The sequence below is a fragment of the Rhamphochromis longiceps genome, linkage group LG13, assembly GCF_057381845.1.
Source record: "Rhamphochromis longiceps isolate RC_006_pf linkage group LG13, R_longiceps_female_GT1.1, whole genome shotgun sequence".
In the NCBI taxonomy this organism is placed as follows: domain Eukaryota; kingdom Metazoa; phylum Chordata; class Actinopteri; order Cichliformes; family Cichlidae; genus Rhamphochromis; species Rhamphochromis longiceps.
The window spans coordinates 10,577,462-10,599,003 of record NC_140569.1 but is presented as its reverse complement, the minus strand read 5'-3'; the positions used below and the strand labels follow the sequence as shown (position 1 = coordinate 10,599,003).

General features: G+C 38.6%; 1 protein-coding gene across 1 annotated transcript in view; it reads left to right on the top strand.

Annotated features, from left to right (window-relative positions):
* LOC146655388 (inactive phospholipase D5) overlaps nucleotides 1-20,593 on the top strand; it is a 30,256-nt gene extending 9,663 nt beyond the window's left edge. Inside the window, exons 3-10 of the mRNA XM_085428869.1 lie at nucleotides 8,023-8,209; nucleotides 11,670-11,769; nucleotides 12,005-12,132; nucleotides 13,863-14,060; nucleotides 14,732-14,868; nucleotides 15,002-15,167; nucleotides 15,264-15,354; nucleotides 17,217-20,593. Coding sequence (XP_085284995.1) covers nucleotides 8,023-8,209; nucleotides 11,670-11,769; nucleotides 12,005-12,132; nucleotides 13,863-14,060; nucleotides 14,732-14,868; nucleotides 15,002-15,167; nucleotides 15,264-15,354; nucleotides 17,217-17,764 — 1,555 coding nt within the window. The 3' untranslated portion in view covers nucleotides 17,765-20,593. The remainder of the gene's footprint in view (nucleotides 1-8,022; nucleotides 8,210-11,669; nucleotides 11,770-12,004; nucleotides 12,133-13,862; nucleotides 14,061-14,731; nucleotides 14,869-15,001; nucleotides 15,168-15,263; nucleotides 15,355-17,216) is intronic.
* The last annotated feature ends 949 nt before the right edge of the window (nucleotides 20,594-21,542 follow it).

Sequence of the window (21,542 nt, the reverse complement as noted above, 5' to 3'; positions counted from 1 at the left end):
TTAGCCATAAACTGTACTATAAATGCAATTCACAAAATCAAAATCATCTGTACTAAAGTTGTTATGAAGATAGAAACTACCCATAGAGGTCAAAAACATTTTGTACCTTACTAAAAACACAGTTTTCAAAACGTGCCATTTTAACATCAGAGTCTGTGGGGACTGACTCACTTTGAGACAGCCTCAAGCAGCCATGAGAATAAGTGTAACTTTCGGCATTTCCACACTGGCTTCATATTTCAAACCTCTCTGAAATATGAAGCCTTGAACAGACAAAGATTAAAAAGGTCACCATGAAGACAGATTAAATGGTGCATCATGGTGTGTAAAGGAGTACATCATATAGATCTCGTTTAAAGTTCATATATTGCAAACTGCTTAAAAGTTAATTAATTAAAAGTTTATTAATATAAATAAAAAATACATTTAAAATTCATTACTAAATGGAATCAGCTCAGTTTTAATTTCTTTTTAAAGTCCATGTCTAAGTTCTTAAATAAGCTGATTTAATGAATTTGAGAATTGGCATGCTCAAGCAACATCAAGTCCACAAAGTCTTGGTTTTAGCATGAAGTCTTTCAAGTCTGCTAGTTTCTATATCTCAATGCAACTGCCTCTAAAGTAGCTGCTGTCCAAACAACTAATTATTTGGGACTTTGGGAAAGTTAAATAGCGTGTACTTTCTGTGCACAGGAAAACTGTGAGTAACCATTTGAAACAATGGCAGATATACTGCCAATATACCGGTATATGGATATCCATTTTCAATTGGATCAGATTGGCTACTGTGATTGTTAATGTTAAGAAAACAGAGGAAAGCTCACTGGAAGCATCTTGGCAGCTGGGTTTCAGGTAGTAGGTTGAGTTGTCTACAAATCAAAGATTTGACTTGTCATGAAGTGCAGTTTGCAGATGTACATACAGCCTTCTTAGACCAAGACAACAGGGACACAGGAAGTAAAATGAGGCTCTAAATAGACATGGGAGGTAATCGGGGAGAGTGGAAACAACCTGTTAACAGAGCACAGAAGAAACTAATTAAGATAATAATTGAAAACTACTGACAAGGCACCAGAAATAGAGGACTAACAAAATAAAACAGGAAATAAAAGCAAGACACCCTAACAAGATGCTAGAGAGAATAAAACTCCCCAAAATAACATTAAAACCGACAGATCGTGACATGATGGTAAACGTAGCTATCAAGTCAGCACAGAAAGGAACACTCAGGGTTTGTGGGTCACTGACTTACTAGTTTGAGGTAAAAATAAGAGGGGAGCAATTTATTGTTACCTGCTGACAATTCCTGACATGACCCAAACCATTAAAACACTTCAGATTTCCCTCTGGGCAAAGCTGGAAGAGGATGCAGTGAACCACGCAAAAGAGATGTAGAGCAGCAAGACAGAAAACTGATAAAAATATAAGCTATTTTGTTTTCATTTCTTGTGCCACACATACTATACTATTTACCAAAGACATTAGCATCCATTTTAATTAAAATGTACACCAGAATAAAGAGTTTCAAGTATCATGTCCACTTTATCATTGCAAAGTCTTATCAGTTAAACACTAGCAAGCAAGCAACTTGTATTTAATTGGTGTTGCTATTTAGTATATAACAATATAAGAGGCAGTTTGTGTTGTGTGGCTTAATCGAGTGAAAACTGAATGATAACCTTTTTCAGCTCAAACCAGATTACGTTTAAACTTTCAGTGCTGCTCCTGCCTCCAGGGCACAAAATGCAGCGCTCAGCACAAATGGATTATCAGACATCAAAAACCTTAAATAGACCCTCGTCCCCAAAAATGAAAGGCTGAGCTAATTAAAAAATTACCTGAACCAATCAGCAACCAGTATCTGAAACACACAGGTATAAAATAAAGCTAGGTAGTAATTAGGCCAAACTGGCAATCAGTCCAGATCATTTTAGGTATGAAAAAGCATTTACTTTGTTTGTCTTTTTATTTTTTGCACATTTATCACACTTATGTTTCAGGTCATCAAACAAATGTTAATACTAGACAAATATACCACAAATAAATTCAAAATGCAGTTTTAAAATTATTATTTAATATTTAAAGTCTATCCAAACTTTTCTAGCCCTGTGTAAAAAATAAAAGTAATTGAACGTAATAACTGGTTGTGCCACCAAGTTTTTGTAATAACTGGGAATGAGTCTTTCAACATCTCTGCCAAGAACATTTAGCTCACTCCTCTTCGCAGCATTGTTTTAATTCATCCACACTGCAGGGTTTTTGAATATGAATAGTCTGTTTAAGGTCACACCAAAGCAAGTCAATACGATTTCATCCCAGACTTTGACTAGACCATTCCAAAACCTTCATTTTGTTTTGTTTTTTAGCCATTTGGGGATGGGTTTACTGGTATGTTTTGGATCATTGTCTTGCTGCATAAACCAAGTGAGCTTGAGCTTCAGGGCACAAACTAATGGCCCAAAAATGTCCTTCAGGATTTTCTGGTAGAGAACAAAATTCATCCATCAGTCAAACAAATCATTCAGGTCCTGAAGCAGCAAAGCGTCCCCAGGTCTGGCTGTAATCCGGCCTGTGTGTGGTTAATGAAATTGAACTCTGTTTTCCAAAAAATTGGATTAATCACAGTTAATTCATGATTTAACAAGGGGGACAATTACTTGGGGTAGAAGCAGGTTTGGATAACTTTTTTCCTTTAATAAAGTAATTCATCATTTAAAAAGGGTGTTTTGTATTTACTTGGCTTATCTTGTATAATATTAGAAAAACATTAACATGTAAACTTGTTAGTGTGACAAAAAAAAACAACTAAGAAATCAGGAAGGGAGCACTGTAAATTTAAATAAACATCCTAGCTGTGTTTACTGTGACAGGAGCGCTTTGGTTGTACCTGGTGAAAATAAAATGAACATCATGCAGGGAGCAGAGCAGCAGCAGCAGCTTCTGTGATACCCATATTAATGTCCTCGCTGCTGTGCACCCACTGCTCAGGGCAGCTCGTGAGAGGGTGGATAATTTATATCAGATGTCAGGAATGACTCGGGCACACTGAGGTATATCAACATGCTCTTACTATAGGTGTGGATCAGCGGGCGCCTGCTGATAAAAGCATTTGCATGTAACAGATTTTATTACATACATTATGCCGACGTACGATGTATCCACTTTTTACTGTGCTGTATCTTTAACATGTGAAGATGCCAGTCTCAGCTCTGGCAGCCCTGTAACAGTGTGAAATGTATTCTTATGTTCAGCCCTTGTGGAGGAAAACATCGGGAAGGAGAGCATAATTTTAAGAGAATACGTTTTAGTGATCTAACTGCTCTCGCTTACAGCACTGAAACTGGAAATCCATTATCATTCAGAGTGTGAGATTTTACATTCAGACACCCTCGTTCTTCTTTCTGTGTCACTGCCTCGTGTATGCACACACACACTGTGAAGTTTACACCACTTAGGTATTGGCTGCTTGAGCTGAATCACACTCACAAGTGCACAGATGGGTAACAAAGGAGGGAACCAGCCGTGGACAACACAGACTGCATAAATCAATGAATCCTCTGCCGGAAGACACAACCGCTGCCTCTCTGCTTCCCTCACTTTTAATACCAAATCCTGTCTCGTTGTTTAAACTGGTCAGAGTGATTATTCATCATATCTCACAGCCACTAAAGTGGACTGAGAGGATTCCTTTCAGAATGAGATTACCCCTGTTCTTCCTCAATCTGTTTTCCTATCCATCTTTGTTTTCCTCATTGTGAGGTGTTTACTGCAGCTGTCCTAGTTTTTGCTGTCAATTTAGGACAAAGAGGGATACTCTACGTACACTGCGAGGTGCAACGCTGTATAATTTAATCACAGTTCCCTATATTCCTTTTCCAGTTCACTCACTCTCAGTGTCGAGTCCTCGAGCTCCGTGCATGGCAGAGCACAGAATACACATCGAATTAAATCCCTCAAAAGAAACTCAGCAAGTGCCACTGGTGTTGCTCTGCTTTATTAAACATTAACAGTTTTTCTCCATGTGGTGATATCAGCATGTCGAGGGAACGAATCCTACTGTTTGACCACTGTCATCTTTCCAAAACCCTGACTTTGTTTTATTTTAGCCAGGAATACATTTTCAAGCTGTGAACTGCAAACTGGCCTCTCGGTGTGATGCCACTACATTATCACCTGCAGCTCATACTCCCACCAGCATGCCCTTGAGTCCAGCTCCCGAGCTGTCACTTTTTTGCTGACCCTGTGTTCTGACTACTCTACATGCAGGCAGACATTTGAAAAACAAAAAGGTTAAATTAGGCTTTAACAGAACAAATGATCGCGAATGGACAGGGAAACAATAATTAACTTTATCTGCTACAGTCCAAAATGAAACTAGATGAATGTAAATATGGAAAAGAGCAATAGTGATCTTTTATTTAATATTGCTGTTAGTGATTCTTTACATTCTACAGTTTTAAAAATATGTAGCCTATAAATGAACTAATTTTAAAAATATATATATATTTCCACAGTTAAAATGTATCCATTTGGCATGAATTAGATTAATTTACACAAATACAGGTAAGAGTGAAAGTGGCGACTTAGCTTCAGGTACTCAAAGTAGGTCTATGTATACTAATCAGTTTGTTTTTCTGCACTTTGCATTGTTGGTTAGTAGAAATAATTTGAAAAGGTGAATAGCTTTTCATTTTGTAATTCTGTAATAATAAATGCAATACAAACAATGCTACAAAAACTTTGCATGTCAATAATAAAGTGTTACTCTAATGAAATGCAAAGTATTAGATACTCAGAGATTACTGCAGAGTCGTGTATTATATTACAGCATTACATCATTACAATATATTATTTACATCCTCTTAGTAATATTGATAAGCTGGTTTATACTTAATATTCGGCTTCACCTTTATTATAAAGCTTATACAGATGTTTTTTGTGTAATAATCACTCAAAAACAGCAACCTTTATTATCACACATTCTTTTTGAGTCACAAGTCACTGTATTCTATTTTAAACCATTCTGCTCCGCTCTAATAACCCTGTTCCACCAGTGCCAGCGCTCAATCTACAGCCGATTTCATGCATTTCCACTCAAAAAAGACTGGTAGCTGTGATGAAAAGCTTGTAACATCAAGGCGACACCAAACTGCCAGACCCAACCACTCACAGTTGCTCTGGGAAAGACTACCATAAGAAATTTACCAATGATTGGCACATGCACCACATAGTAACAGTACATAACAACTGGTATTAAAAACTAGCAAAAATGTGGGTTGTTTGTCAAAAGGCAGAAAAGCAAAACTGGCTTTGCAGCATTAGTGGATAGAAGGTGCAACAATTAGCCTAAAATAAAACAGTCAAACAAAAAAAGGAAGAAATTTCTTATCTTGCCCAAAATAAAATGAATCAATAAATGTGTCATTAATGTTAATCTTTTCCTTCCATCAACCTTTTCATGAGAGAATAGAGATAAAGCTCTGCACTCGTTTTAAATGTTTACAGTTTTGTTGTTGTTGTTCTTTTTACCAGCAAATGTGCTACTTTTAAATTCCACTACACCACTTTTCAGGATACACTGTATGTCATATGAGCTTTTATCATGTTATTTTACTCAAAGGAGCAAAGAAAAGCGTCTGGACTTCTTTAAGTTACTTGAAGACGTTTCACCTCTCATCCGAGAAGCTTCTTCAGTTCTAAGGTCAAATGGTGGAGAGTCCCAGATATAAACCTAGTGGGAGTATCCCCCCACAGAGGGGCAAAAGGACCCCCTGATGATCCTCTAATCGCCTGAGCCAAGGTGTGAAACTGGGTGTGGGACCCAATCAGCCAGGGTTTCGGGTGAGTTCATTGTGAAACCTGGCCCCACCTTATCATGCGAATTCCTGAGGTCAGATGGCCCAGGATGTGAGTGGGCGTTAAGGCGTCTGGGAAGGGATCTCAAAACTGGATTATAGATGGCAGACAGTTGGTGTGGTAAACCACCGCCTCTGTTCAAAGACGGTCGCTCACAGTGGACATAGATGGCTTCTTTCACTCCTCTTTCAAACCATCTGTCCTCTCTGTCCAAAATGTGAACATTGGCATCCTCGAAAGAGTGTCCTTTGACCTTTAGATGCAGATGGACTGCTGAGTCTTGTCCTGTGGCGGTGGTTCTTCTGTGTTGTGCCATGCGCTTGTGAAGTGGCTGTTTGGTCTCTCCAATGTAGAGGTCTGGGCATTCCTCGCTGCACTGTACAGCGTACACCACATTGTTAAGTCGTGTTTTGGCGTTTTGTCTTTCGGGTGAACCAGTTTTTGTCTGAGCGTGTTGCTGGGTCTGAAATGCACCGGGATGTCGTGCTTGGAGAAAACTCTCCTGAGTTTTTCTGATACACCGGCTACATAGGGGATGACAATGTTGTTGCGTCTGTCCTTCTTATCCTCCCTCGCTGGTGTCTGATCAGACACAGTTGAAGATCAGACACACCCAGTTTCACACCTTGGCTCAGGCGATTAGAGGATCATCAGGGGGTCCTTTTACCCCTCTGTGGGGGGATACTCCCACTAGGTTTATATCTGGGACTCTCCACCATTTGACCTTTGAACTGAAGAAGCTTCTCGGATGAGAGGTGAAACGTCTTCAAGTAACTTAAAGAAGTCCAGACGCTTTTCTTTGCAAGCTCCTTTGACTACGATGACCTGGATGACTGTGAACCTTCACAGACATCATGTTATTTTACACTTTTCTGTTTCCACTGTGAATGGAGGCACTCATAAAAATAACAAGATTGGCATTGGTGCCTTAGAGAGTAGAGGAATTGTTTCTCAGCTGCAGTGTCAGCAGTTTGAGCCCTGGTCCTGGCCTCTGTGGTTATTGACTTCCTGTAATTTCCGGCATTTAATCACCCCCCTGGATAAACCACCAAAGTAATCAACAGTATATTTACCTTACAAATTCTTACTTTAATCCATTTTCTCACTTAAGTGCATAAAGGTCGTGTGCAGAAGTGGTTCTGCTAGCTTCCTGGACAACATTTATTTCATAGACTTAATCAACCTAGGTGCAGCCGAATTGATAGCTAAGCTGTTTACCCTCGAGGAAAATAGCCGCTCCCCCTCTTTGTATTTCCCTCTTTTGAAATCCAATTGTCATAAATCGATGTCTGCCTTTAAAGAAACGCAGAGAGAAAGTAGTGGAGCTTGGTAATGGCTTGGTTCCGAGTGGCTGCAGATCTAGGCCTGGCTTCCACAGCTAATTCAGTCTGTTTACTCCAGTGCTAATGCCTTTATTATTTTTGTCAGGATATCTGAAAATGACAACTGCTGAGTCACTGGATGATATATACAAAAGAAAAACACAATCACAGAGTACATTTTCCCCATCATTCAACTTTGTGCTAAGGGTTTACAAGAAAAGGAAATAACCTGGTGCCACTCAATCAGATCATTTAAAGGATGAATTGCCTCTGTACATGACATCATTATACATTCTGTTTGCTGTAGCTATAGTATGCAGTCTAACCCCAGACTGCTGATCTTTACATTAAATGCACCATGTGACCACACAGGGAGTAGTGTATAATAGAAACCACTGACAATACAGCAAAAAATGTCATTTTTCCCTGACTAGCTGTAATTGAATCTACATATCTGACAACTCTGCATATCAGCCTTCAATTATTCTCAACCCCTGCCAGAGGCAACCTGTACACAATTTAATGAAGCTTAATAGAATCTAAGGGGCCTGTGTAGTCTCAAAATCTTTCTCTCATTAAGCTAACGATCCAGAGAGAGGAAGAAGGCTGAAGTAAGCTAATTTGTCACAGAGAAGGAGTATAACCTTATTTCACTACCACAAGATCTCCCATTGATGTGCACCCATAATTGCTTTGTGAAAGAGCATAAGCCCCGCATTAATTTCACATCCATTTTCCCATTAACAGGGTTCTGTGACCATCCAAATGATGCTTTTGTGACTTTGTGCGTCTGTTATCAAGCAGTTCCTACATAAATATGTATGTTTTTCTTTCCATTTCACAGAGTCGTGCTCGTGGAGAACATCCCAGAAGACATTTCCTTCTTAAACAACAGCACGTCCCACCTCCCCCTCTCCATAGGGCTGTACAACCTACTGAACCAAGCTATCCGGGTCGTAGAGATAGTTTCCCCGCAGTGGCTCCTTAACTCCTCTGATAATGAATCCAGTTTCCAGCCTGCTGCCCGACAGGTAAAAATAGAGCAAATCAACAGGGATTTAATTCTGCAAGAGTAGTATTTACATTTTATGCCTGTGACGTTTTCTCTCTCTCTCTCTGTGTTAGTCTGTATAAACTGGTGAAAGACAAAGTTGGTTCCTTAAATACATTAAAGGTTCAATAAAATCAAGATCCTGATTTTAAACCTCATAAGTAAAAGGACATTTACACAGAGAAAAATGCTACTGTAAATTATATGTTATCCAAATCTGATAACATCAGATTTTATGCTTATAAGAGTTGATCAGCAAGCTTATTTTTACTACTTTACATGTACTCAGTCCGTTTTACATTTTTAAATTTAAGCAGATGACTGTGTTTATAATCTTGTGGGTTATTGAATAATTTGACTGTTTGGCCTTTTTAAACACTTGCATTGCTAAATACATTTACTGGATACATTTTCTTTAAAAAGAAAAATTCTTTCAGAAAACAAGATGATTACAAAGAAATGTTTTTTAATATTTTTCTGTGCTTTTTGTAAAACAGAATTTGATATTCAAGTATAACAACAATAATTATATTTTAGCATTAAACATATCATTTTGATTAAAGAGATTGTGCTTACTGATAGATTAACAAAATGTCCTAAGCATAACATGTAAAGGGTGTCAACCAAAAAACTTCTGTTTTGTAGGGGTGATGATAGAATATATCTTTATTATTAATCATTGTATTTGTTCTTTGTGCAACATTTATTTAAATTTATGGGCTTTAATCTATGTTTGTGCGTCTTTCAAAAATGTTACTGATGTTATTTTGCTTTTTATCCAACTCCCATTACTCCTAGAGTCACTCTGTGTTTATGCAGTTGGTGCTAATCAGCTGCTCTGATGCTCTGTTCTGTGAATCATCCTGTTGAACTGGAAGTGTAGCTTTATGCAATATCCATCCATCCATGTTCCTAACCACTTTTAGGAGGCTAGAACTTGTCCGCACTGACACTGGGTGAGAGATGGGAGTACCAGTCCATCACAGGGCTGACACACACAGGCAAACACATCTTATTTAGAATCACCACTTAACCTAGCATCAGCCATGTGTTTGGACTGTTACAGAAAGTGTGTTTGATAAACATTTACAAGTAAAACAGTAAATCAAATCATGAAAAAGTACAATATTTCCTGCTGATAATTACACATTCATATTGGACTGGGTGAATGTTATTGACCATTGTGTGTGTGTGTGTGTGTGTGTGTGTGTGTGTGTGTGTGTGTGTGTGTGTGTGTGTGTGTGTGTGTGTGTGTGTGTGTGTGTACAGCCTGGCAAAACACATGGTTCATAAAAAATTGAATATGTCAGAATTAATGAAACCCTGAGGCTGATGGTCAGAAACGGATTGCACCTTTCAGTCCCCTCAGGCCAGAGAGGAGCTAATGCTCTTTCAGTCTGCACCAACCTAAAAATTTTACAACATGTTCAATTAAAAATTGAACATGCTGTATATGAAATTTAAAATGTAATGTTCTGTAAAAGGGCAAGCTTCACTGCATGCAGGTGGAAGTGCTCTGCTTTCTTCTTCAAATTGTGAACATCTGTGTGGCTACAACAGGCATAAAGCTAATAATCCTGGAGACACAGTGTGGGTATTTACAAACCATCACTGAAAAGAATATCTGTCAGTCCTGCAAACAGGGTGGGAACCAATAGCTTATAGATTTTGAGCTAGAAAGCATTCTGTACCTGGATCCTTAGTTTGTCTCCCGTCTGTCTGATCCGTTTGATTATATTAGTACATATTTCCTGTCTGTCTACAATGCACTAAATCCCAGAAATAAAGTTAAGTCAAAAGAAATAGATTTTTAAGAGCCATCCACTTAATTTTCTTCCCCTTATCCAATTCAAGGTTGCGGTTGGGGGGTTGCATTTGGACCAGTCTGTTGTAGGAGTGACATAGATAACCATTTTTAAAACCAATCCTTAAAATTGAAAATTGGAAAATATTGCATTTATCTACCTTTTTCCACTACACTCTTGGCAAACATCTTTAAATCTCTGTGTCAGTATAGTGGTACGAGGTCACTTACACATTACAAGAGCTACTCGGCAAACAGAGCCCATGTCACGAAGCTCCCAGTGCACAGTTTTGTGCTGATGTTAATGCCAAAGTAGGTTAGGAACTTTGCAGGTATTGAGTCAGCAGAGCATTGGTGACTTTTAAACCCTACGCACCACCGATTTAACTTTACTTAGTGCCCCATTTTATGGCTCTGCTGTGTTGTTCCTAAATACTTCCACTTTGCAATAATTTCACTTACAGTTGATTGCAAATTATATGGCAGAGAAGAAATTTCACAGACTGATTTGCTGCAATTGTAGCACCCTATTATCAGTATCATACTTGAATTCAGTGAGCTCTTTAGGATAAACCCATTTTTAAGAATGTTTCTAAGTCATACTGTGTTTCTGAGGAGACCTGAATTCAAAGATTGAGAGGTGTGGCCCAATAATTTTGTCCATATAGTGTGATATGGAACATACATTTTCTAGCAAAAATGTGAACTTCCCAAACTCAAACTGATAAAGACACCATTGAACAGACTGAAAATAATCCTCTGGAGCCATAGAAGGTGTTATAATGTTGTTTTTAAAGCCTGGGCAGTACTCGATGTAATGCATTAACAGGGCTTAAAGTGTAAAATCAAATATGTCTCATTTAAATTGTAAAACACAGTTTTAATACATCGTGAAATAACAACTTCCCTAGTGTACATCAGGATCTGAGTGTAGAAATGGAGCCAAATTGACCAAATTTGCATCTCAACTGTAGCTTTTAGCTCTTATTTAAAATGCTCCTGTCTTCATTTGTGTCCTGTAATGTGTGTTCAGTGATCACTAAAGAGAAACTAATGAAGGATGAGTAATTTTCCTTGTATCACCAAAGGTACTTAATGAAAGGAGTCCCTCACAGTATCTTGTACTCTGGGTGGATTTCAGGTCGGTTTTATGAAGGAAAACTTCATGAAACTGGAAATTAATCTTCATATCAAGTGTAATATATTGTTAGTTTGCTCGTTTCTAAATGACATGAGATGAATGCATGTAAATTATGTCAAACAGGTTGCTTTTTATTTTGTGTTACAGCAATAACATGCATCGTTTGTGGGTTTGTAAAATTTGTGCTTCTAAATATGCACAGAAGGTTACATGTTTTTGGATAGTTACAGTGATCAGAGGTAGTCATCACTGGAAAACCATAAGAGGCATATAAATATTTTTCTAAATAAGACTCCAAAAGAAAAATAGAGATTACAGTAGCTGCCTGCAGACGAGTGCTTTGAAAAAAAATGAATGGGACACAAATAGCACATTTATCACTTATGATAGTACTTGAATGTAAAAAATTTAAGCACTTAGTCTGAACTCTGTGTATCTGATTATACTGCATGGATTTCATGTAACAGTCTTGCTTTGCTGGTTTGTTTCCTCTAGGGCAGGGCTCTGCTGTCCAGCCTGCAGGGACTGAAAGCAAGAGGAATTCAGCTGAAAATCTCAACTGGAATAGCTAACTCAACTGAGCTCACTAAACTCAGTAATCACACCTAGCTCTTACTTTCATTGCTTTATATGTTATGACATAACACATAAGATGTTATGTTGTGTTTAGATCTGACTGTTCAGCCCTTTGCTCCCCCTGGTCACATTTTCAGTCTTTCAGTCTCTCACCATCTTTCCTATCCCCTGTCTCTATTTGTATGGCTTCTGGCAGATTTGTCTTTATCCTCCTCCATGTCTCACATGTAACTCCCTTTTCTCTCCATCTCTAGATGCTGAGGTTCACTATATTAACATGGCAGCTCTGACCAAAGGCAACCTTCACTCCTCCTTCTGGGTGGTCGACAGGAAACATTTCTACATCGGCAGTGCCAGCATGGACTGGAGATCTCTGGCCACCGTACTGCCACCATACTTTACAATACCCACAGAAATACTTACAGAGACTTTGGAGAAAAATCAACCAAATTTTACTTCTGTGATTTCTGAGGCAGGATAGTAACACAAATTATTGAAATTTGGTATTGTTAATGTAAAGTTCTCGTAATGATCTATTGGATCGAACTTTACATTTCGCAAGGTATGAGCCAGTATAGCTTAAAAACAGCATTGTTGACGAAACAAGAATATTCAGATTTAATGTATTTGTAGAGTGCTGTGCAAATATTATAGGCACCAAGAGGGAAGCTAGAATGTTTTTTAATGAATACACAAATAGTTTTATTCGTCTAACTGTACACAAATTCATTCTGTTCAATTTTATTTATATTGCATCGACTCACGCCACCAGTTGCCTCAATGCAGGAATTAGAAAGAAATACTGAATCATACCAACATTTAGTGTGAAAACTCTTAAGTTCTTTTAGAACTTAAACACCTAAAACATTTTGAAAGTGCTGTATATACACTCACCAGGCACTTCATTATGTACACTTTCTTAACTGTTTGTTACTGCAGCCAATCACATGGCAGCTACCCAGTGCGTTTAGGCATGTAGATAAGATCAAGACAACCTGCTGAAGTTCGAGCCGCTCTGCGATGTCGATATAGAATAAGAGGAATGAAGAATCCTTCCACAGTCTTGCTGAATCTGTGCCACAAAGAACTAAAGCAACTGTTGAAGGCAAAAGGGGGTTCAACTATATCTGTGTAGATGTTTCTGTAGGTCCAAGCGTTACTAGCAAAGTGTACCTAACAGAGAACAATAGTTAGCACACAGTCAGTTTATATCTGTGTATATGTTTTTGTGAGCGCAGGAGGTGGCGTCCAAAAATAGAGAATCCAGAATCTTTCATCTGTTTTTCAAAGGTAGACAGCTCATTAAAGTGTGAGACCGTTTGTTAGTGAGGGCCTTAATTTAGGAAGATGAACTGCAAGGAGCACAAGGTAACTATTCAAAAGTATTTGTCAGGTCAGCATGTTTGATGCATTCTCAGCCAGGCTTATATTGATGCTACATTGTATTTAAATTAGACCACAAAACAAACAGACTGACATTGTTCTTTTCCTTCCTTATTTCTGTAGATATCTATGAAAATAGGTTATGGACTAGATTTTTAGTCTATTGAGGAGTGCATATATTCGCGTTTTTTTTTAAAAAGACAATGGCAAGAGTTTAGTAACACATGAGCTGCAAGAGAAGAATTTATTAGAAATGCTTTACTCATATGAACGCTGCTGGGTTGTGTAGAATGACAGAAAGAAAAGGTCACTCCAAGAACTGCATGGTGAGAATCAAAAAAATGACAAGTGCCACTTTGAAATGGTACTGAGAGCAAAAAAGAAGATAAGGAACAGAAAGGCTCACTGCGGCATATTTACATTCCCTGCTGTTTTTGTCAGGATAGACTAAGGCTTGGAATTGAATTAGGCATGCGGACAATATGGCCTGACGTGGAAATATCAGAGAAATGTGTGTGTATGTAGATGAATGCATAAAAGTGTTAAAACAGTAAAACAGGTTAATATTAGTTGGAAGGTAAATGTTGATGGAGATGATAGGCAAAGGCTGATTCAAATAACTAAAGGCAAAAATGAAGATATACATCTTTAATTATGTAAATGCTGCCGGTTTCAATTGTTGTTTTGCTCTACAAAATGTGTTTGTTTATTTTTTTGTTTGTTTTTTAGAGGAAGGAGCTGGGTGTGTTGGTGTACAACTGCAGCTGTCTGGCTCTGGACCTCCACAAAGTGTTCAGTCTCTACTGGGGTCTCCAGTATAAAGACTTTATTCCCTCCTTCTGGTCCAAGCGCCTATTTGCTGTATCCAACAGAGACACGCCACTGAATCTCACAATCAATGGCACAAAAGCCTTGGCCTATGTTTCTGTAAGTAACATTTAAAGTATTAGTTTGCATTATAAATGAATTAATTCATTGGTTCATGTAGCAAACACACACTTTTTGGAGTCCAAAACCCCAACTTTTGGTAAATTACAATACATATTTGCTGAAATTAGACATAAATATAAGTGCGTGCAGTACACATTAGTGTAAAAGCTGCCTGCAGTGGTGGCGACAGCTTAGGAGAGGGAACGTTAATTTTTCATAGAGTCCTCTGCAGGATGCTGTGTCTTTCAGTGTCCTTATCTTCTTGGACAAGAGTGATGGTGATCCAGCAGAAAAAAAATGTTGATTCGGCTAAGCTGTCCATTTCAGTAATATTAAAATGAACACAAAAAGCACACTCAAGCACACACTCTGAGTTAATCATTCATAGGGTACAGTGCCTGTCAGCAAGGAAGTTAAAACTGAAACTTTAATCCTCTCTTATTCACACAACGAGAAACCCTGATGCTCATTTACAATGATAATAACGAGAAAAGCTCAGTCAGTTATTATGATTATAACAGCTTTAATGATCACAGTGGCAACTCTGTAGTTTACGAAGATTCCTGTGGTAATAATTATCTGTTTACACAATGCTCTTGTGATCACTGTTGTGTGTATCTTTAAAGAGGAGTACGCAACACCAACATTCCCTAATTCTCTGTTGACAGAGCTCACCGGATGTTTTCATTCCCAAACATCGCAGCAGTGATCTGGAAGCTATTGCCAGGGTCATCCAAGAAGCCAACCATTTCATATATATCTCCATTACTGATTACCTGCCCCTCATCGGCAGAAACACCAGCAGGTTAGAGCAAATATGCTGCCGCACAGTGACTTGGCAGGCATTTATCACCAGTGGCTTGAGTGCAGTGTTTAAACTGCGTATGTGCCGGACCAGCTGCATGCCTAATTCTGCGTGTATTTGTATCCGTGCCAAGGTACTGGTCGCGTATCGACAGCCTTATAAGAGAGGCTCTGATCCTGAGGAATGTACGAGTCCGTCTGCTGATAAGTTGCTCGGAAAAGACTCATCCGCTAACTTTCAACTTCATCTGGTCCCTGAGGAGTCTGTGCATGGAGCAGGCCAACTGCTCACTAGAAGCTGTAAGTTCAGGGCCAATATGCACTATTTTCATCTCTACAGATACTCTTTATCAAAGCTCACTGCATAACTGTGCATGTGTGTGTACGTGTGTGCAGAAATTCTTCAACCCCAGGGGCCAGAGGGATGTCAGTCTCGAAGGAATAAACCACAACAGGTTTATGGTTACAGACAGAGCCATTTATTTAGGTGAGCTCATCGACTAGACTTTATGACTGTGGCCTATATGTCTGCTCACTTTATGCCTATGACCTATTTTTAGTGGACCTAAAGGAATACTTCCTCTTTTGTTTTCTTTCTGACAGTGAGAATAAAAGATCAATATGATGAGGAAATTTGCCTAACACAGATGAAAAAAATATACAAGGGGAAATGACTGTACTGGCACTCTAAGGTCAAAAACACTATAATCAGATGTTCAGAGGTTAATTATATGTGTGCTTCATTTGTTTAAGCTTTATCACTAACCAGGAAAACAACCCTAAATACAAATTAAAATAATTTAGTGATAATGAAGCAACAAGCTAGGCCAGACACTGTGATTTGGGGAAAGCCTCGCTGAGGATCTGCTGCATCTCGTAACCCTGGCAAGTTCACCTGATACCTTTGCTAGAGGCAGGAGGGAGGGTGTTGCACAAAACTAGAGCAAATGTACGTATGGTGCAAGTATGAACAGTGTTTGAGGCATGTGGTCCAGTCTCTGAAATTCAGCTAAATCATCTCCAAAATCTGGATGTTGATCCATTTTTATGGAAAACAATAACCAGACAGTGAGCATCCGAGACAGGAAAGTCCGTGGCACCCATCGACTGAATATAAAAACCTAATGTAGCCACTGTATCATCAACAAAATTGATTTGTGTAGTCCTGTTTTGAACTCTCGACTTGAGTGTTTTGACCATCACCATACTGGTAACCAAACTTAGCGAAGATTATCCTGCTTTGCTGCCTGTTCTACTTACTACGGGAGCACACGTTACAAAATGAACAACCTTTTCTTTGAGATGCTCCCTTTAGTGGTCACCACTGCCGCCATCTCACCCTATCCCTACCATCCTCTTCTATCGCTCCAGCCCTCTGCATGTCCTCCTTCACCACATCCATGAACCTCCTGTGTGGTCTTCCTCTTTTCCTCCTGCCTGGCAGCTCCATCTTCAGCATCCTTTCTCTAGTATATTCACTATCACTCTTCTGCACTATACAAATCATCTCAACCTTGCCTCCCTAACTTCCCTCTGATAAGTATAAAAATAAGAATAACTTTTTTGATCCAAGAGGGAAATTCATGTCTGACATAGCTCATCTGCTATTTGTATAAGAACTGAAAAGCCTGACGGATGTTTTTTTGTTCCATAAAGATTTTATAATGTAGGTGCTCAGAGTTGTTCAGGATGGCTTCTAACATCTTTAGTGTGTATCCTTCCTCCACCTCCTTCAGCATGTCCAGTCTGGCTCCAATAACAGAGCCAGCTTTCCTCCAGCCTTCTTGCCTCCTTGTTCCTGATGCTGCCTCACCAGCAGGCTGCAGCACAGAACAGCACACTTGCCACCACAGACTGATAGAACATCTGCAGCATTGTACTAAAGATGCAGTTTTCTTAACAAAAAGAGGTGACTTTGCCCCTTTGCAAATTAGACTCTTCCCTATTCAGGGAAGTGTCTAATTTGTTGTCTAGGTGATGTACTCATTTCTAATCTTTTGCCTCCTGCCTTTTTATTTGTGCCACTCTCTTCAAACTATAGCAGTTCTCACTACTGCTATGTAAACCTTCCTTTACCTTACCCTCATGCTGCTCCTGTCACATATCACCCCACTCAAGGAGACTCTCCCTGCTGGAAAGTGAAGAGAATGCAGGTTGAATATACAGACCTAAAACCCACAAGTTATATCAATCATCACTGTCCGGTTGCAAATGAGTTCATCGTACAATTTCCACTTTGATTTACAATCTATAAACTCAGATATGCTTTTCAGTTCTTCAGTTCCATCTACAAGTTACCCAAAACTGCGATGTCATTTGTGTTTCTCACTGTGGTCTATTTCCTGACAGGTAATCTTGACTGGGAGGGGGATGAGTTTACCTTTAATGCAGGAGCAGGCCTTGTGATCAGTAAGCTAGAAGATATCGACGACAGGAACTTCACCGTCGTGGAGCAGTTACAGGCTGCGTTTGAGCGGGACTGGTTTTCACACTACACCATCCCCCTGCAGGCTAATAAATTCCTGGTTTGCAACAAGCACCAGATCAAACCAATGGTGTTACTCAAAGCCAGCCAGCTACGCAATGGACCACTGCCTATTCAGAAAGGGCAGCATAATAAAGGATCTATACTACCAAGAAATCATCACAAAGTTGTTGGACAGACACCGGACGAAACAAGGCACCGTAACGACAGACTGAGCAAACTTACTCGACAAGGCACTGCTAGTGGGTTAGTGCCAGTTATGGACAACTACCAAGAGAGGAGTCAAATGAAAATGAGTCGCTTTGACCAAAAACAGGTAGAAATAAAAGGTAACGGCGACAATCCAATGGAAGTACCCAGTCAGTCTGCTGAGAGCAGTGGTGGCAGAGAGATCGCCAATGGATTTGTGTGACCACAAAAATCATGTTTGAAGAACTTCTTTCCTCCAGTGGCATTGGACTTCCAACACTGGGTCTTTGTAGCAGTTTATTACTGTGATTTTATAGAAAGACACTTTTCAAATTTAGGTATCTGGTTTGCAGGACTTGATAAAAGGAAGAACTCAGGAAGGAAAGTAAATGCTCCACAGCAGGCTGGCACTTTTGATTCTTTACAAATGAAACCAAATCATTTTGGTTTAGAATTCTGATTAATAGGCTAATAATATTTTACAACCTTACAACTTATATATTATTTTTTGTCCTTGTTTAGATCTCCCAGGAAAGGAAATAAATTGCACTGATTGCCTAAATATTGTATGTCACTTAAGCTAACATTCATAATTAATCACCCTTTAAAAGGAGGGATAACAGCTGCATGTGAAGAGGCAGGAGGCACGTTAGCATATGTAGCTACAGTCGCTACATCTGGCATTCAGAATTCACCACACACAGGTTACCACACACCTTAAGCTGTTGCAGATCTCTAACTGCCTCTGTGCTCTCAATGGTCTTGAATATGTTAGCCTAAAGTAAACAGGTTTATGCTTTTCCCATAGTATTCACTCACACCAGAACATTATTTAAATTGCAAAATTCTTAAAAACAACAATTAAGCAGAGACTGAAATAAAAGTTTAATCGGCTTCCTGGAAACAAACAGCTTCATGTGGCTGAGCCAAGTAATGTATTGATCTCTAATTGTAAGCATTAGTTGTTTTAGAAAAAAAAGCTGATGAAGTGGGCCTTTTAAGGGATTGCTCAAACCATGTCCACCATGTTTTATTTCCATTTCCAGAAGTATGAATATGGGTGCATTGTTCCACTGCATGACTGAATTAGATGATGCATTTGATGGCTTAGCATCCTCCATCAGCCACTACTTTCAATAAAGCAAGCTGTGGTTTTTTATGGTGGAAGGAGGGGGAGCTAATGATCCAGAAGGGTCTTAAAAGATCATTATCGATAACCATAAACAAATCCTGGGATTAGAGGTGGATTGCATGGATATCTGTAGTATCCTTTCAAACCCAGCATTGTGACTTATTGAACACATACTGAAGTAGCGTTAAGACGAAAGGGGCCAGAGGGTCTCTGCTGTCAACCAAATCAATACAATGAATTTTTAACAGAGCTTGACAGAGGCAGTTGCTGTATTTTAACCTCAAGGACATGTTGGCCTGTAATGTCATGCCTGTGACAGAATATATATTCCCTTTATCTTGTGGAGATAGAGCTACAAATCTAGCATCTTTAGTTTATACTTGACTGAAAGCTTGAAGCAACATTTATTTGCATTTCGAATGATTGCATGTTTACACACTCTTTGCTACAAGTGTAACCTTTAGAAATGATTCTTGTGGGATTTATAATAATACAGAAGGGTTTTTTTTCAACTTTCAAAGCCATTAACTGAGTAAAGTCAAAAACACCACCAGAGAGAAAATCGTAGGGATGTCTGTGTCTAAAATGTATATATGTGTTGCTATGGAGTGTTTAACATGACAGCGCCACATGCGTCATCAGTGTTACGTCTGATTTCAGGAGAGAATTAATTGACAAGTCTTCTGATAATGTATTAATTACATAAACAGTAATTTTCTGTCATTAATATATGAGGTGACGTTTCTTGATCCAACTAATAAAGATATTAGCAATTTAATCAGCAATGAAAACAAAACATTAGTTCCATCCCTAAAACAATATCTCGGGTTTGGTAATTTTTCAGGCTGTGTACCATTTGAAAAACGAATCTCTGTCGAGGTTCTCAGTCATCCACGCCGTGGTAGTCCTAAGCATGTTACGTGAAGGCAGCTGGATCTTTTTAAATTGGCACATGGATCAAAAGGAAGTCCAGTTTTCTTCATTTCAGGGGCTTGGGATTTCAAATGTTTGTTGGCCAATATCGAGTCAGTTGAAACTTGGGTAGCTGTTGCCATCTAGTGGATGTCACGAGGCAAGTTACTTGCTTTCACTTAAAAGTTGCTATTAAATGTTAAATGAAAAATTCAGCCTTGATCAAGCAACATGTTGGTTCACAGCTGCTGATTTTATGCACGTGTAACATGCATAACAGGCAGTTCCATGAGCATGTGTGTGTTTTATCAGATAACACTTAACTGACTCTATCCTGAGAGCGATTCTTTCACACCAGAATGTATAAACTATAAACAATAATAATACCATTTAAAAAATTATTTCATTCTGAAAAGCAAAAAACTTTTTTTTACTACTTATGTGTACCCTAAGAACCTATACCTTTCTGTGCAAGACACAGCCACGTATCTATCTATAATAATTACTTCATAAAAGTATCCTTAAATGACAAACACAGTCGTTTTTTATTTGTAGCATAACTTCTCCATACCAAGTGAGTAGACTTTGAGATTATGACAATAATAATATCTATGTGTAAAGCACTGTCACCACACTGTAATGCTTATCTGCCAGCTGACCTGGAGTCAGATTCACTACTATACGCTGCTATAATCTATGATTGTCATATGGGGAGGGCGGTAACGCTGGTACTGCATTCTGCCCAGGTTTTTATGGTTTTTGTGTTTTGTAACTATTCTGTTTTGGAAAACAAATCTTTTTCCAGTTACAGTGGGGATTATTTCAGCTCTGTACACAGTACAGAGTACACAGATGCCAAGATTTAAGTGGTTTAAAATCTGCTACATGCAACTTATAGAGTCAGAGCAAAATTTTAAAAAAACAAAAAAACAAACTGGAATGTTTCTGAATTGTGTGTTGTCTGCCTGTCCATTGCTCCAGCGAAATGTTCATTTTTTAGTGAAAACTCTGTAACAGATCATATTTTTCTTGTACACAGAAGGGCAGAACTGCTTATTTTAGCAAAACAAAGCACTATTACCGAGAGATAAATTTCAAATACTGCCTGTAAAGCTTTTTAAATGTTGCCTACCTTTAGTATGTTTTTTCGGCATGACTGCTGCTTGCATGCCTTGCCTTTATGAGCTGTGCACAGTAGCTATGAGCCTTTCTTGAGATGATGCTAATAATGAAATCTTGTACCTTTAAAGATACAGAAGGAATGTATATTTATTGAATATCCTTGTCAATGCACACTACTAAATTATGTGATCACTCGATTTTTACTATTAATAAAAAATAAGCATCTTAGCTTATGTTTCTCTGTGCGTTTGTGTGTGTATGTGTGTCTGTTTAGTGATCTGGCTTTCGTTAAGTAAAGTGGTTTACCTCAGAAGTTAATCCTTAGTACATCGCTGCACATTCAGGTTACACAGACAAGGCCCTGTGTAACCAGAATGGACAATCAAAGAAGCCTTACCACAGGATGGCGAATAACAATAATCATCATAATCATATTTAATAATTGCAATCATATTTACCATAATACCATAATAATTAGATTTGCCACAGGATGAAGCTAATGTGAGATTAAAATTAGTACCACGGCCAACTTAAAACATAATCTACGTACAGTAATGTGCAAAAGTCTTGAGTCAACTCTCATTTCTTTATATTTTGCTTCCAAGGAGCCAGACATTCGTCTAATTGTTAAAGTGGTCTTGAGTCATAGTTCTTCTTTTTGCACTGGCTTTTTTTTCTCACTCGTTTCAAATTCTTGTACCCGATTATTTTCAAAGGAACATTTTTGTCATTGTTGTTGTTGTTTCTTAAGCCACTTAAACCTCTGTTGTAGACAGACAACATACAAAGAACCAATTTAAGTTGTTTTGTTACCACTAGCCTGTTGCAAAGGTTC